The sequence below is a fragment of the Lygodium microphyllum genome, chromosome 16 (assembly GCF_053477565.2).
Source record: "Lygodium microphyllum isolate KBCC chromosome 16, Lygodium_microphyllum_v1.1.10, whole genome shotgun sequence".
In the NCBI taxonomy this organism is placed as follows: Eukaryota; Viridiplantae; Streptophyta; class Polypodiopsida; order Schizaeales; family Lygodiaceae; genus Lygodium; species Lygodium microphyllum.
In genome coordinates, this window is record NC_141150.1 from 132,910,570 (window position 1) to 132,928,248 (window position 17,679).

General features: G+C 43.5%; 1 protein-coding gene across 2 annotated transcripts in view; it reads left to right on the forward strand.

The window, feature by feature from the left end:
• Positions 1–2,314: 2,314 nt before the first annotated feature.
• The window catches only part of LOC148023454 (uncharacterized), a 198,657-nt gene continuing 183,292 nt past the window's right edge, over positions 2,315–17,679 (forward strand). Inside the window, exon 1 of one of the 2 annotated variants that reach the window (XM_087696424.1) lies at positions 2,315–2,540. In XM_087696424.1, coding sequence (XP_087552550.1) covers positions 2,469–2,540 — 72 coding nt within the window. In that variant the 5' untranslated portion in view covers positions 2,315–2,468. Of the gene's footprint in view, positions 2,541–5,838; positions 5,946–17,679 lie in introns of those variants that run through there. The other variant, XM_087696423.1, reaches the window with a different exon arrangement.

Below are 17,679 nucleotides of genomic sequence, written 5' to 3' on the forward strand. Positions count from 1 at the left end.
AAGACTTGAAGATCAAGCATCCATAGTTCACTTCCATAGCCGCAAGCACCAAAGCTTCAAGTTTACTTCATTCTCTCATTCCTGCCACTTAGACCAAACTATCGCCACTCAAATCCACTGATTGCCCATCAAATGAGTGTGGAGGGGAGACCTTGAAAGATTTAAAGACCTTCATCAAGCAAAAGATCAACATCAAGAATCATCATCTTCAACTCTAGTATCTCTCGATACTACATTGTGCCTTCACACTACTGTCTTGTGTCCTTTGACATATTCAAGAATCAACTCATTATTGGTCTGATCTCACTTACTTGATGCTGATGTCAATGACAAACAAAAAGATCTCTATGTGGATACACTTCATGAAAAGTAACATGACTTGTGTTGCTTATCTATTCATTTGAAGAACTTGAAGACATGTCTGCTACCTTGGAGATAGTGCAAGAGTTTGAAGTCATTTCCGCTGCCTCAAAGATGATACCTTTGCTTGAGGGGGACGTAAACATGAAGATTGATGCAACTACTGCAAGCAAAGTGAAGAACAAGTACAAGATCAAAAAGAGCAAGCTGGACTACATTGATAAGAAGACCTATAATAAATTGAAGATCCATGCGAAAAGAAATACTGAAAACTGCAAGGGCTTATCGGTCCTTGACCCAATTTTTTACTAGACTTCTTTAGCCTTGTAATGCCTAGCCCTAATGTTTCTGACATAATCTTGTAAACTTCTCATGTAGCCTTGTACTACAGCCTCTGTACACTTTGCGAGGCCCCTATTATAGCCTCTGGAGGTCCACCATTTTTGTGGTACCCACACTTAGCCTTTTCTGCAATAGCCTCTTGTATTTAGCCGTATTTATGGTGTGCCCACACTTTGCATGTGTTGCTTTCACTAAACCCTCTACACACTTTGTACTTCCAGTTGTGATTGAGGAGGGGTGTTGAGATTTGCAATCACATCCATGCTCCCCCTTTGTAAAAGCAGATGGGCTGGAGACATTCAGGCTGCATGAATCCCATATGCATAGAGAGAAAGACTCCATCTCTATATAACATTGTACTTGGATGTCACTTTTATATATGATGAATACAATATTATAATGCTTTTCCTCTCTCAGCTAGTGTCTTGGTCATTGTCAGTCTTACACTCAAGATTGTGTTTATGAGTCCAAGCTTTCATCTTGGAACCTAATTCACTTGAGTATTAGGTCAAGTCTTCAGTCTATGTTATCATGAACATTCTCTTTGTATTCCAACCGTGATAGCCATGCTCTAGATCCCGTGTCTTTTGACATCGCCAATGTAGAGACACAAAAGCAATTATTTAATCTACAACATAAGATGTAAGAAAAATGGCAAGGAGTACATAGGACACATGACCAACATCGAAAAAAGAATCCAACAACATCGAAGAAATCTCGTTAAAAAAATGAAGAAAGACATAGAAACATTCTAGCCGTTTGAGGATAACTTCAAGGTTAACATATAAGCAATAGTTGATAGTATAGATAAGGCTAGGAGTTTTGAGTAGGCCACTATCCATAATAAAAATGCAACCATGACATGGTACAACAACCTATACAAACACCCAACAAGATGTGGAAGGTATTATTTTGTGAAGAGAAGAAACCTCATTTAACATAACAAAAAAAAAGTGAACGTTCAAACTCACGATCATTAACTCGAACTATATAGGTATACATATTCTCGTTTCAAGATTCTCCATGTATTTAAATAATGCTACATTGTATCTACAAATGCACTTCACTTTAAAACACGTTACATGTCTAAACACCATCAGTAAAACTGCTATATAACAAACATGCAAGAATTGCATATAGAACTTCATACTCCTTTACTTAGGTGAGCATGTCAACCTAGTTCTTGCTTGTGAAGTATGCAAGGACATGAGAAGGGGATTTTTCCAAACTTTTTAATATAGTGATGAACTCTACTCCATATAATATTTCTATATGGTTCAACATCCTCAGGCTAGTTACACATTGCCATCGCACTTGAGTGGACACCTTTTTGGTAGGCACACATCGATAGGTGGCAGGCAGGCATCATGATCACTACACTTTACATGTGTTAAAATTGTGAGAGGGTCCGGACCCCGGTAGTCTTTACAATAGCGGTGAGCTGTATGCTCTAGGCCTTCCTCTTATTCATTTTGGTGGAGTATGTAAGCTTCGCCATAGGTGTAAAGGGGAACTCATATGTAGGAAATGTAGTAACTACACTTGCGGAAGCCAATGGGAGCTTAGTCCATGTGTATAATGCCTCCAGGAATGAGGTTTTCATTGGCCCACCAACACACTCACCTCCACAACGTTACGCATCATTTAAGCGAAAGTTGCACGTGTGTGAAAAATTACGTCCGTCCAATCGCTCGTGTAGATTTAGACACAAGGTCTGCCGTCGAGGTACTGTTCTGGACCAGCAGTCTCTGCAGGTGGCATGCGCAATGGTGGCCCGAATGCTCAGCTGGAAGGTTTACATCATCGCCTTTGTCTTGATCGCCGCCATCGTCCCGCAGGTTTGGCTTAATGCATTCTTAGTTTTGTTTTTGTTGTGGATTTTTCAATGTAAGGCTCATCGACAGAAAAGGATTGCTGATGTCGACGTCGGAATTACACTAGAGACACTCATCAGGCATCTACCAGCTAGATCGTCACCTGTGCAATTCGTCTGGTCATTGCATCTCATCTAATATTCAGTAGGATATTGTGTCTAAACGTCCAGGAAAATCTTTTGCACATCGGCTTAAATCACCGTGGATTCCACCAATATGAAATTGCACGGATCTTTCCATGTTTTAAATATTGATCGATTCATCTGCTTAAACGTAATTGTTGTCTAGGAGCAACGACTAAGCAAGAGAAATTCCATTAGTCCCTGTTTGAACAGGTTAAATGGCAATTCGTTTGTATGAACCATTAAAATGCCCCGTTTGACAAGTAGAAGACAAATAGACATATTTGCTCAAAGTGGAACTATATGGGGCCCAGTACTCATGCAGACCACAGCCTGAAACCATGAGCAAGATTCACCATGGTGGGTTGAGGTTAGTACCCACGATTATGATGATGAATGCAACTTGCTGAGGGAATTGGAGTATTGCATTAGAAGTCTTTTTGGAAGTTGGTTGGCGTCACAAAACCCTCTAATCCAAAAATGAGTTTAATTAACAAAACCTAGGAAACCCTCATTAGGAGGAAATCTCTTGCCCTTGGTAGTGATGATGATGGCAATCCACTATCTATTGGTTACAAGGTAAGAGCCGTTAACATTAGGCTGCCATTTTGGAGAACTTGTGGAATTGCATCTAATACAAAATGGGTGGACATATATATTTTGGAAAACATGATGTCTTTTTAACAAAAGTGATCCCTTGCACATTGGAAACATAGATTGAGCATTGGCATTTTGAGAGGGATCTGCCAGTATTTTAGGATACCTAACAGTTTATATTGATTTGAAAAGGTTGGAGGACAAAATATTGTTAGCAGAGTATTTGTCAGCTCATGTGTGAGTCTCAGCTTGATGTGGGCTGGGCATTTTTATTAGGTATTTTAGGTATTTTTCTGGTGTGGCATTTTATGCTAGTGGGACATTTTATGCACCAGTTGGCCAGCATTAATGCTGTCCGACCAGCATTATTGCTCCCCACTTTTTCAGCCTATTTATACTCAGTGCTCGTTCTCAGTTAGTATCATCATCTTCACCATCTGCAGACTCTGTGGAGAGAGGAGCCAGTGCCAGTGTCAGTGCCCATGCAGCCAGTGACTCACTGTTGTATGCGACTGTCTCGTGTTCAGATATATGGATTCCATTTCCTGTGCATACATTTGAGTTCTCATTTGTATCGTGTCCTTTTCTTTTTGTCTCGTGTTTCAGCAGTTTATTTCAGCACATGTCTATGCTTCCACCGCTGCTCCACTTCTGACATGGTATCAGTTTTCAGGATTTGTGTTTCTTGCTGATTTCAGGACTGTTTTGTACCCTTGCTGATTACACGACTGCTGTTGCAGCCAGGCGACCTGTTTTGGGGCTGTTTTCAGCCTGCGTTTTTTGCAGTTTTGCCATCGCCTGCTGTCTCCGCACCCTCTGCTGCCTACGCACCCTCTGTTGCCTGCGTTTTTCATCTGCAGCTGCTGGCGACAGTTTTCTACCTGTTTTTCTCCAGTTTACAGCCTGCATTTTGCTGCTTCAGCATCTCTCGTGGCTGGGTGACTGTTACTATAGGCCGTTTTTACTGTTTTTGGCAGTTTCTGACTGATTTTTTGACTTTCTGCAGCAGATTTTGTCTTCTATTGATTAGATTTTGGGTTATATTGCATGTGAACTCTCATTTTCTGTAGTCTGTGCTTGTGTTTTGGCTGTGTTTCCTCTCTAAATTCCATCTCTTCTATACTTCTCTTCTTCTCCTCTCCATATGGCTCCTCCATGCACTTCCCCTGATGATAAGTTGCATGAGACATCCTTGAGATTACAGGGGCGGCTTCCGGCACATTATGGAGGCGAGGCTTATATAGCTTCAGAGAGGGGTGACGGGAAGAAGAAGTCGAAGGCCCAGTGTTACCACTGTGGCAAGAAGGGACATTTGCGGAAGGACTGCAAGAAGTTAGTGGCTTCCAGGAAGGAGGAGCAGAAGACGAAGCGGGATGCTGACTCTACCGATGAGTCCTCTCCTTCATCAGACTCCGACTCCGATCCTCCGGCCAAGGTGAAGTCCAAGGCGCGGAAGGGATCCTCTTCTTCGGATCGCGGGAAGGGCTTGGTGGCCCCTTCCTCGGCTGCTTTCTAGTGGTGATGATGAGGTCATCCCTCACGACTCTCTTGTGCCAGAGAGGGAGTGTGAGCGGGTGTTCAGATGGGGCAGCCGCGCCTCATCTATATTTTTATACAGGTGCACAGGTTCCAGAGAGGGACGTCCCTGACGCATCGACTTCAATCTGGCGGAATCAAATCCTGGAGCTGGGATTGACATCCAGGTTCATGCTGAGCTGGTTATCTGACAGAGAGTGGGAGGCTTTCGTCTGGAGCTCACATGAGGGGACACTTTGGTGGTCTGGCCAAAGGCGGAGAATCCATGGTCACCTATGTTCAGCGGCATTTTTGACAGGATGGTCTTGTATGCTACTGCAAGACATTGGTGATGGACACAGAGACATGCTATGATCTTCTCTATTTTCAGGTGTTTGGTACGATCGACATCGACATCAGGTTCTCTCCGAGGCACCTTGGTGGTGGCTTGATCACCCACTGCTTGGGTATCCATGGTTCTACTTGGTGGTTCTATGTTGTATAGTTTCTGATCCCTTTTCATTGTACTATTGTATTGTATCAGATCACCCATGATCTGAGAGAGGGTGTTAGCAGAGTATTTGTCAGCTCATGTGTGAGTCTGAGCTTGATGTGGGCTGGGCATTTTTATTAGGTATTTTAGGTATTTTTCTGGTGTGGCATTTTATGCCAGTGGGACATTTTATGCACCAGTTGGCCAGCATTAATGCTGTCCGACCAGCATTATTGCTCCCCACTTTTTCAGCCTATTTATACTCAGTGCTCCTTCTCAGTTAGTATCATCATCTTCACCATCTGCAGACTCTGTGGAGAGAGGAGCCAGTGCCAGTGTCAGTGCCCACGCAGCCAGTGACTCACTGTTGTATGCGACTGTCTCGTGTTCAGATATATGGATTCCATTTCCTGTGCATACGTTTGAGTTCTCATCTGTATCGTGTCCTTTTCTTTTTGTCTCGTGTTTCAGTAGTTTATTTCAGCACATGTTTATGCTTCCACCGCTGCTCCACTTCTGACAAATATGACCCCAATATGCATGGATTGGTTTGTTGAAAAGCTAACAAAGGATGGTCATGCAAGGATGATAAGGGATTGGACAAATTTTTTGAAGTCTAGAAATCCACAACTCCTTACTATGGTAAAAGTCATTGTTTGGAGGGTTCTCATAGGTGGTCTCTGACTTGTAGTATGTTGCAATGCCATAAAATTGCTCGTGGTTATTGTGTTTTTTGTACCATATGTGATATGACTTCTCCTCATCTTTTCATTTTATGTCAAGTGATTAGACAAGTGTGGGGATTTATCTCACGAGTGTGGACTCTTGCAACACATCTATGTACAACCATATGCATTTAGGTTTGGGGAAAAGGCCATGCGGTGCTAATTTGTAGTCATAACATCCTCATTTCTTCCACTTTAGGCAATGGATGGGCCTTTTGCATATGTTGAGCATCGGGACTGCTTTTAAATCTTATTCAACTTTAGACATTCATGGTTTTTGTTTTCCAAGAAACGAAAAGAAATACCCTCTTAGATACAATCTATAGCACGAGAGACACCCCAAGCCATACTCACGTAGAAATGGAATATAGAGGAATGGACATATAGCTCACCTCCAAGATTGGGAGTCAAATGGGCTCAGCCCTGAGCTTGGGACCAACAACATAGGGGTCACACTAATGTCACAAGTGTTGGCATTTGATATCACATCTCACACTGTTTCTGTGCGTAGACTCAAGGTTGATGTTGGGTTTAGTCTTTGGCTGCATACAAGTTGAAATTGGCCTTCACAGTTGCAAAGGGTAGTAATTAGTATTAACTTGTAAAGCACTTAACCAAAGCTAAATAATAAAGCACTTCATGTGAGGAGAGCCAAAATGCTCTTGCACAGAGACAAAAGACGGATTGGCCTCAAAGATTGGTGCCCCTTGCTGTAAAGGAACACTCCAGCAAACAAGATAAATACAAAGTGTACAACAAAACACAACGATAGAACAATAGAACTCAAAAGTGAAGAGTAATTTAGAATGAATGCTGAATACACACTATGCAGTAGTGTGAGGACAAAACCCTGAACCTCCATGTCCCAGAATGGACTGGGGCAGAGATGAACTGGAGAGCGCGTTGTACTCTGAACAGATCCTGAATTACAGCAGGAACCCTTTGGCAAAGTGACCAGCTGTTGTAAATGATTGAAAAACAGTAGTGCAGCTTGCTCTGAGCTATAAATGCAGCCTCTAGTGCAGTTGCTAGGCTGTGTGCAGCTCTGAACAGGTGGGAACAGGTTGTGATCAGAAAATGCAGCAGCTGGCTGCTGCAGGCAGCCTCTAGCAAAGTGACCAGCTGCTGTAAATGATTGAAAAACAGCATTGCAGCTTGCTTTGTCCCAAAGTGTAGGGCTGAGCCTGATGTGGACTGATCTGACGAAGTGTGCAGTAGCTCGTGGACAAAATGTAGATGCAGGGTGGCAGGTGCAGGTAGCAAATGCAGGCTGCAGCTGATCAAGCGATAGAAGAAATGACAACATCAGCAGTGGTATGGAAGGGTTGAGCAGTAAACGCAGCCTCTAGTGCAGTCACTAGGTGCGACACACAAACTTTGGTAGTTTGAGTTTTGGGGCTGTTTTAAAGAGCTAATTAAGGTTGAATTGGTAATTGACGTTTTTTAGCTTAGCACCCCCTCTCAGGCCCAAAATTGGAACCTAGGAGGGACTACTGGCATAGCTCAACCCATAATACTATGAGATGTTCCCACCGCAAACCAGCTAGGACATAAGTCTAGGGGTGCACATTGCACAATGGCTGCCTAAGAGCCTATCAAGACTATGTGATGGTTATCTTACCTTGGGAGCCCAAAGGGCCGCCTTAGAGAGGCCAATGCTCCTTTGTTGCCCATTAGCCTACCAAGACCTTCAAAGGTGATGAAACTACTTTAAATTATCTTGTTCTTTTTCTTTGTGATTTTTCTCTTAAAAAAAAAGAAATGTGCCTACCATGGGGAAAAAGAAAGGAGGGTTAGATCTAACATCACAAAACAAAAGACTATCCCAACCACCCATCCGGGTATTGGCGAAGAGGAAAGATATAGAGGTTTATGTTCGATGTTGCCATAGAGGTATTGCTATAGAGACTTGCATATGAGTTGCAGTGAATATGATGGATCCCAAGTCAACCACTCCTTGATTCAGGAAAAGAGAATGTATGCACATATGCAAGAATATTCTCAACCTTGGATGGGCGCCTGCGAAAAGATAGGCTTTTCCCTAATCCAAAGCACCCCGTTCACAAAAACACAATGCCAATGCATGATTTTATGAAAGGGTAAATGCAAATGTTGGTGTCAGGACCTTCCACCCCAATAGAGTTGGTGTCCCTTACCAAAATGCAAGCCATAAGAATAAGTATACTTGACATATCTAAAAACATGCAAACATGCAATCCAATGTCCAAGCTTAGGCGCACTGAAATACTAATTGAGCAATGAAATTGAGTAAGCTAAATTTGGCCTAGTACTAATGAACCATGAAAGCTTTTCCACCACAGATTGGTAGGCATGCTCATCAAAAGATTATACATGAGGATTCTTAGAAAGCTTCATAGTAGGATTAAGAGGTGTGGCTAAGGGCCATGTCTAATTAGTGCAATATTGATCCACTAATTGAAGGGCATATTTTGGTTGAGATATGAAGGTTCTATTTTCATGTTGAACAACCTCCATACCCAAGAAATAAGACAGTTGATTAAGGTTGGTCATTTTAAATGTGGAGCAGAGTTTGGTTTTCATAGTTGCTATGGTGATAGAACCTAAGCCCATGATCAAAAGATCATCAACATGTATTAAGATATAGTTGATCCTCTCTAAAGTGGTTTTTAGGTATAAGTTCGAGACATAAGGGGTAGAATGGTAATCATGACATCTAAGAAACTCATCCATTTTTATGGAACTAGGAATGGGGTGCTTGGTTCAACCCATAAAGAGCTTTTCTCAAGACCTTGTCTTGATGGTCTAGAAGAGAGAATCTAGGAGGTTGCTCCATATAGACCTCCTCCAAATAACCATTGAGGAAGGCACTTTTTGATGTCCATTTGATGGATAGGCTAATTGTGGTGGTAGGTTGCTGTGGGTGCAAGGTTTCTTCATAATCAACGAGATACTTTTGTTGAATCTTTGACTTTGTAGTTGCACTTGAGATCGTGGGACATTGACAAATATCTGCTCTCTTTGTGCTTCATGTATGCAGTTCATGCTTAGTGGGCTGATCTAACCCTACTCTTGGGCAAGCACCTATCTTTATCATGGTGTTGTCAGTTATGTATGCATCTTGAACGTCTCTGTATTGAGCTTTACTTACACTGCTCTATTAGTTGTACCTGTGCTTGGTCTCTTTTGTTAGCTCGAGACTTGTTACATGCATGACTTTTATGTCTATGAGATGTATCTCGTCTAACACCTTGCTTGGTTGACAGTTCTTGGTGCCCATTGCTCTTTTTCAAAATTCACTCACTGTTAGATCTATTTACTTCCTGGCAGTTGTAGTTGGTTATGTATCAGTGATAGCTTTGCTTTTGGCTTCTTTTATCTATTGCTGTGATTTATTACAGCAAGTTGTAAATTGCAGATTGTGAGCATTTATTGAGGGAAATCATTACTATTTGACACCCTTTTGGTTATATTTGGTGGACAGCTGGTCATTTTCGCAGTTTCTCTTATTTTCAGCTTGTTTTGGCAATGGTTTTGGTCGGTTTACTGCTAATTACAGCAACCTGTTTTCTACATAGTCTGCCTCTGTTTGACTCATTATGGCTGGTCATCTAAAAGATATGGCTTTGTTTTACATTGCCAGTTGGATGGCATGAACTATGGCTACTGGAAGTCTCAAATATGGTAGCTTTTGGTGTAGAAATTGTAGATTAAGCCACTAAGAAATAAGGGTATTAAACCTGAGAACATGGATGATGATGATTGGGCTGATTTAGATGCTCTATGCAAGTCCACTATCATTTTATCACTCTTTCAAGAGGTCCACAATAATGTTGTCGAAGATGAAGATCAGCGTGTATGGAATCTATAGGAAAAGATTCAGGAACTTTATGCAAAATAGAGCCCTGTTTCACAGATGTATTGGCTTAAACAGTTGATGGATCTCTGCACGAAGGAGGGGACCCATTGTCTGCTCACTTTAGCGAGTTCCATTTTATCATGAAGAATATGTTTTAACAGGGTATTGAGTTTCAGGGTAATCAGCATTCTTTGTTTTTGCTTGGCACTTTACCTGAGTCTTGGAATGTATTTCACATTGCGATTTATACCTATAAACTTGATGGGCTGAAATTGAAAGATGTAGAGAGTGCTCTTTTGATTGAAGAAATTAATAGGAAAAGCAATGATGCTTCTTGTAGTTTACATGCTTTATATGTTAGAGGTGGCAAGAAAGATAATGATTGTTATGGGAAGGACTCTCAGATGTCCGGTCTGATCTTACATGCGAAGTCATGTGGATGCAGCAAGTACCGTGGACGTAAGTCTGATCTTACATGCCATTATTGCGGGAAAGCAGGACATATATGGCTGTAGTGCCATAAGATGTGCGATGACAAGGGTAAAGAAAAGGGGAAAGAGAAAGTGCAAGAGAAATCAAATGATCGCAGTATTATACGTGTGAAGTCTAGCGTAAAGATTGAGGAGATAAATGTCATGCAACTTGAGGAGTACAATGGTGACTACATATTAGCAGCCTCTTCATGTGATGCCTCTCAGCTGAGCGAGGCTCAATCTATGTATGCACAGTGTTGGCTCTTGGATTCGAGTGCTTCTTTTCATGTGACCCCCCTATCGTGAGTGGTTTCATATCTATCGCAGTGTATCTAGTTTTGTGTACTGAGGTGATATCGGTCTCTTGCTATTGTTGGTATTGGTGATGTCACTCTATAGTTTTTCTTTGGTAGCACTTTTGTTATGCATAATGTATGCCATATATCCGCACTAACTAAAAGCCTTATGTTTGCTGGGAAGCTTGATGATGTAGGTTATTATATATGCTTTGGTGATTCTGCATGGAAGATAACTCGTAGCAGGCTTGTTCTTGCAAGAGGTACCAAGTCTGGCAGCCTCTATCCCTTGGTTGTATCTAGTACTATTGACCATGTTTTGTCAGTGGGTTCTATTCTACATGTATCTAGCATGCTCATCTTGGGCATATGTCGCTTAAGGAAATGAAAATGCTTAGTGCTTTGCAGTATTTTCCGCCTTTTGACTACTTGCATTTTGAGTCGTGTTATCACTGTTTATATGACAGGGAGACTAGGAATTTGCATAAAAAGTTTGATATTCCACGCATGGTTGAGCCTTTGGCTCAAGTGCATTCAGATGTATGTGGACCCTTGCCTTGTAAGTCATTAGAGGGTGCGAAGTACTTTGTCACATTTATTGATGATTATTCACGTAAGGTTTGGGCTTATCCCATAAAGCAGAAATCTGATGTCTTAGCCGTCTTTCAACGTTGGCTTGCTGTCGTAGAGAATCGGTTTGGGCATTGACTGAAACGCCTAAGGATAGATAATGGGAGGATGTATGTCTCACGTGTCTTTGAGCAATTTTGTGATGAGTAGGGTATTAAGCGTCAGTTGACCGCCTCTTACATCCCTCCCCAGAATGGTATGGCTGAGTGCATGAATAGGACTATCCCGGAGAGGGTCCGCAGTATGCTTAGCGAGGTAGGCTTACCACAACTTTTTTGGGTTGAGGCATTCTCTACTGCCATGCATCTCATTAACAGGTCACCTTGACGTGTTGTTGACTGCTAGGTTGTTGCAGAGGAGGTATGGACAGGAAAACCTTCCTTATATGCTCATTTGTGTGTCTTTGGATGCGAGGCCTTCTGCCATGTGTCTGAGGACCATGCCCGAAGACCAACGCAATAAGCTAAATTTGAAAAGTGTAAAATGCATTTTTCTTGGCTATGGAGATGTAGGTGAGATGGGTTACAGCAGTCTTTGGGATCCGTAGGTGCTGAAAGTCATTTGTAGCCATGATGTAGTCTTTCGCGAAGATAAGACGCATAGGTAGTCTAAGAAAGTATTTGAGATGTGTAGGGTTATCTTTCAGGAGGAGCCCATCGCTCCCGCACAACCAACTAGACAGCATACACGAGCAACCGATGCTCATGGCTAGGATGTTAGATAGGATGTTGGATAGGCAACACAACCTGCCTTGAGTTGTTTTACTAGAGATAGACGACCTCCTGACCGCTATACACCCTTCATGGATTATGTCTTGGTTACAGATGCAGGAGAGCCTCTCACGTATGATGAGGCTATGCGCAGAGGTGACTGTCACTTTTGGGAGAGGGCTATGTAGTTTGAGATCGACTCATTGCATAAGAATCATACGTGGGATCTGGTTTCTTTGCTTAGTGGCAAGAAGGCTTTGCCTTGCAAGTGGGTGTATAAGTTGACACCCCCTCTCAGGCCCAAAAAGGGGAAGAAGAGGAGTGAGGTGGAGATGCAATGCTTATGCAGTAGGTGCCACTTGGACAATGTCCCTCGTAGGGAAATTGTTCACTTCCCTAAGCGCCCTAGTACAAAGATGATGAAAACATGCAATGCATAGGAGGAATGTCGGACTTTGTGTGGTGCCGAGAACCATAAAGATATGCCCGTACTCAATCTCGGGAGGTGGCTCCATGTTGACCAAGTGACCAAGGCAAGAAGAGAAGAGGAGAAAATAAGCTGTAGAGGATCCCTAAGATCCAAGATTTCCATCGGAAAGGGAACCTGCAATAAAGACTAGTAGATAGAGTGAATTGGAGAATCCGAAACACAACCTCGGGAGACAACCCACTAGCTCCGTGCATCCATGCTGGAAGGAATATGAAGGCCTCATCACCAAGTCGTGGCTGAACCTCCGAGGTCCCGATCTAGATGGTACGTGAAGATCTTGGGTATCAGTAGAATAGATGACTGGTCGAAGACAGCCACCCTAAGAAAGTAGAGGATGGGTGAAAAGCTTCATGTGGAGTAGGTTTCCCCTTTGAGGTGGGAGGTGGAGGGGCCCCCGCTGAAGTCAAAGAAGAAGTAGATGCCCCCTCTAAGGGCAAAGAAATAACATTCCCCTCTGAATCCCCCTCTGAAGTAGATAGGGAATCCAAAAACTCATGGATCACGGACTTTGAAATGTTTGATGACGAAGGAAGTGCCGCCGGTCGGGCTGAAGAAGGTATTTGGTGTGCGGAAGAGCTCCTAGAGGTAGTCTCTCGAACTTGAGTAGTTAAGGGTAGGGAAGGGTGGGGCTCAGAATGAATAAGAGGTGGGCAACAGTCACTGTCTCTCAGTGGAGCAGACTGGGTAGCCGAAGAAGAGGAAGGAGTCGAGTAGCCACTGTCTCTTGAAGGAGCAAATTGACGAGGAGACGGTATCAAACAATCACTCTCTCTCGATGGAGTGGATTGTAGATCCGTAGGTCGTGGAAGCCATTGTACTTGAAAATAAGTAGGAGAAGATTGTCACTGGCATTGTGACGATCTCCAGGAGGTCGTAGTGCCAATCGATCCTCCTTGTGCTCTACAGGACTTAGTGCGCATTGGATGCGTCTTATTGCCTTGAGCATAGTACTCTGATAGCCGATGCTGAATAATCTCTATGGCCGAGAAAGGAGAGGTGGCACAAGGAGCACCTGGTGGAAGACGCATGTACTCCGGAGGGGTGGGAAGCAAAGGTTGAAGTCGGCAAGCATTGGTGGTGTGTCTGGTGATGCCACAGTAGGAGCACCCAGTAGTCTGGACATTTGTTGGTAAAGAAGCCATGGATACCTGTGTGCCTTGTTGAAATAGAAGAGGTCAGCCAGCATGAACCACGAACTGCAATGTCCGCCTCAAGGGGTGGGAGGGCAGTGGAAGGGTTGGAAATGAGCTGCCATTGGGAGGAGGACGTGACCAGCAGTAAGAGGTTGCAACTAGTAGAAAAACGCAGGTGAGGAGAGAGAAAGACTAAAAACGTAGGCAGTAGGTGAGAGAAAGACTATAAACGTAGACAGGACAGCCTGTAGGAGAGAGACTAAAAACGCAGGCAGGACAGCCTGTAGGAGAGAGAAAGACTAAAAACGCAGGCAACAGGACTGTGATGACGTGGCACACTGTACGGCAGCAAGTCTGCACAAGAACAGCAGTCGCCTGGCTGGAATCAGCTCCAAACTGCGTGAAGAGGGCTGGAAATCAGGCGCCAATTGATGGAGACAGCAATGGACAGCTTCGGCTGAGATGTTCTCCGTGAACGGGTTGTGGGTAGCAAGCTGAAACACCTGAAATATGCAAAGACAAGATGTTGATGCAGCGGAAGAAGAAGAGAAGTGGATGCCGAACTCGTCACCGGTCTTTGCCGTCACTGGAGTGGAGGATCTTTGCTGTTGTTTGAGCAGATCCAGCTCTGATACCATGCCAAAAGATGACGTACCAGCGAGACAGTAGGGTTGGCAGGGAGGAACACGGAGTGAACTCGACAAACATGGAGAAGAGAAGAGACTCTGATGAATGGAATGATGAAGTTCTGAATCATAGAGTGAGTGTGATACAAGGGAACAAGGATGCCGTAGCACAAGGAAGATGATGAATACAGCCTTGAACCGCAATGTCCTCCTGAAGGGGTGTGAGGGTAGTAGAGAGGCTGGATAGAAGAGGTGACGGACTGAATGAATTAGCCGTGAGGAATGAATTAGAGAGTGGCCTATAAATAGGCATAGTCAGTCTAGGATGGTGCCCCTTTTTGGGGCGGCAGACCCTAAACGCAAAACGCAGAAACGTAAAAACGCAAACTGTGGGTGAAGGGTTTCTCAACATCCTGCGCTTAGTCCTGGCTTTGGCTGCCCAGCTTGACTTGGATTTTTATCAATTGGATGTTAATATAGCTTTCTTACATGGGGACTTGCATGATGAGATATACATGGAGCAGCCTAAGGGTTTTACAGAGCCTGCTAAGGAACACCTAGTGTGCAGATTGAGGAAGAGTCTTTATGGTCTAAAGTAGGCACCTAGGGAATGGTACTGCGAGTTCGATGCTTTTATGCAATCACAGGGCTACAATCATAGTGCTATGGATCTATGCTTGTACACGAACAAAGCCCGTGATGGTTCATTATTGATTTTGGTACTCTATATGGATGATATGCTTTTGGCAGGTAAAGCTCATGATGAGCTAGATGCTCTTAAAAGGCTTAGCTCAAAAAGAGGTTTGAGATGAAAGATCTAGGACAAGCCTCTCATGTACCTGGTATGCGCATTGATAGATCTCAGGGACTACTATATATGCCGCAAAAGGAGTATATCCATAAAGTCCTTGAGCGCTTCCGTATGCAAGATGTGAAGCCTATTGTTTGTCCATTGCTTCTCATGTGAAGGTATCATAGTTTTAATGATAGCTTTGGTAGATCTAGCACTTCGTGTGTAGCCCCAAAGTCCCCACATATCCCACATTTAATACTTCAAAGCCAACAATCAGCCATAAAATTGAGTCTAAACAAGGTAACAGTAGACCCAAGAATAATTTAGCCCATGGTGGGAGAGTCATACCTATGAATCTCTTTAGAGAGTGGAAAGAGAATGGTCTATCTTCAAGTGCGGTCAAAAGTACATGGCTGACCATGCATCCAAATGTGCCTACAAGAATACCAAAGCTAAATATTACAACATGATTATGCTTGAAGATATTGATGAGGAAGAAATTGAGGAACCAACTGTGGGTGTGCTTGCTAAATTTGAGGATCTTAAGCAAGATCAGTTCTATGACCTAGCAGATGTATGCTATGATATCCACCCATCTAGATATTGCTTTTGCAGTTGGTGTTGTGGCACATTATATGGCTACATCTGGCAAGAGGCATTGGGATGTCGTGAAAGGTATCATGAGGTATCTGAAGGATACTACTGATATGTGCATTTGTCATGGTAGCCAGAATATAGGAGTCGTGGGGTACACTGACTCTAACTATGCAGGACATGCAGATAGTAGAAAGTCCACTTTTGGCTATGTGTTCCCTTTTGCTAGAGGTGCTGTTTCATGGATGTCCAGGGTGCATAAATGCTCGGCCCTCTCCACTATAGAGGCCGAGTGTGTTGCAGCCACTGAGGCTTGCAAGGAGGCCATCTGGTTAGGCCGTTTGGTTGCTGACCTTGGTATGACATATGTTCCCTTTTGCTAGAGGTGTTGTTTCATGGATGTCTAGGGTGCATAATTGCTCGGCCCTCTTCACTATAGAGGCCGAGTATGTTTCAGCCACTGAGGCTTGCAAGGAGGCCATCTGGTTAGGCCATTGGGTTGCTGACCTTGGTATGACAGATGCTATCCTTACACTGCATTCAGATTCTCTGAGTGCTATCCAGTTAGCCAAGAATCCGGTCTTCCATGCGAAGATGAAACACATTGAGGTGATGTATCACTTCATTCGTGAGGTTGTTGAGGACAGGATTGTCGATCTTGTCAAGATCTCGACTGACCAGAATCCTACAGACTTGCTCACGAAAGTCTCTCAATGGAGCGTTTTGCCTTCTTTAGGTAGATGATGGGCATAGGATGAGATGACGTCTTTTCTCGTCCTGTTGAACCTATGTACACTTGTACTTTTTTTTTTCTTTTTTCCCTTCTCACTGAGGCAGATTCGCCTTTAAATTGGAGGTTGTTGGGGGTAAAGGTGCGTGTGCCTAGCTGCTTGTGTATTACTACACTGACAGTACCCACGCCTGCACATTACAAGTGGTGCTCGCTCATCACTGTCACTTCATTTTTTATTCTTTCAATGACATTTAAGTAAAGGGAAGGCCGGTCACACATTGTGACTGTTGGAGTTCCCACATTTGGAGTCTCTCTTTCTTGCTCTTGCTCCTTCCACCATAGCTCTTGCTTTTGTTCGTGCTTCCACTTTAGGGCTCACTTCCCTTCACGAGGTAAAGAGCATGAGGTGGAGAGTGTGTCGTACTATGACAAATCCCGAAATGCAGCAAGGCAGCCTTTGAGGGTGTTGGCAACAAGTAAATGCAGCTGTGGTGTGCCGGATTAATGTAAACAGGTAGAAGACAAGGTGCAATCAGCAAACGCAGTTGATGATGATGACGTGGCAGCTGGTAGAGGGCTGCAATCAGCAAAATGCAGCACAAGAGAGTGTGAGTCAGGTTGGGTGGCAGCAGATGATCCAAAATGCAAGCTCTAGGATGACGTTTGAGGCTTGGCGGCAGCAGGCTGGTCAAAACGCAGCCTGTTAGGCAGTCACCAGCTGTAGGTGACAGCTCTTGGCTGGTTAACACAGGCTGGAAGGTGAAGAATGGCAGTAAACACAGTATTTTAGGCTGGCTGGATGCAGGCAAAAATAGGAAAAGAGTGGATAGCAGCAGCGCTTGACTGAAGAGCAGCTGAACAGTGGCTGGAAACTAAAGAAATCTGTAGGGGAGAAGGCTGGACAATAGTCACCTGATGGTAGAAGACAATGGTGGACAGCTTTGGTTGACATATTCTTCGCGTATGTAGTGTGGACAACAAGGCTCTGGCACCTGCAAGCTGCAAAAATGAGATTGTGTCTAAGTGGAGGGCAGCATGCCTATTTATAGAAAGTTTGGGTCTATGCTTATGGGACACATACCCTCTCTAGGAACACATTTCTTTTTAATAGAAGGTTTAATTCATTAATTAATTGAGATTTGGGAATGTTTTAATGAAGAAAATGCACTTTTACCTCAGCACCATCTCTCAGGTTCAAAACTAGAATGAGAAAGGAATTGTACTAGCCCAAGCTTAGATTTTCTTTCCTTTTCCTTTTCCCCAAGGTGTCCCACCCCAAACCAACAAGGGCATTGGGAAAAGGGTGCGTGCTGGTTGCCCAATGACCTACACCAA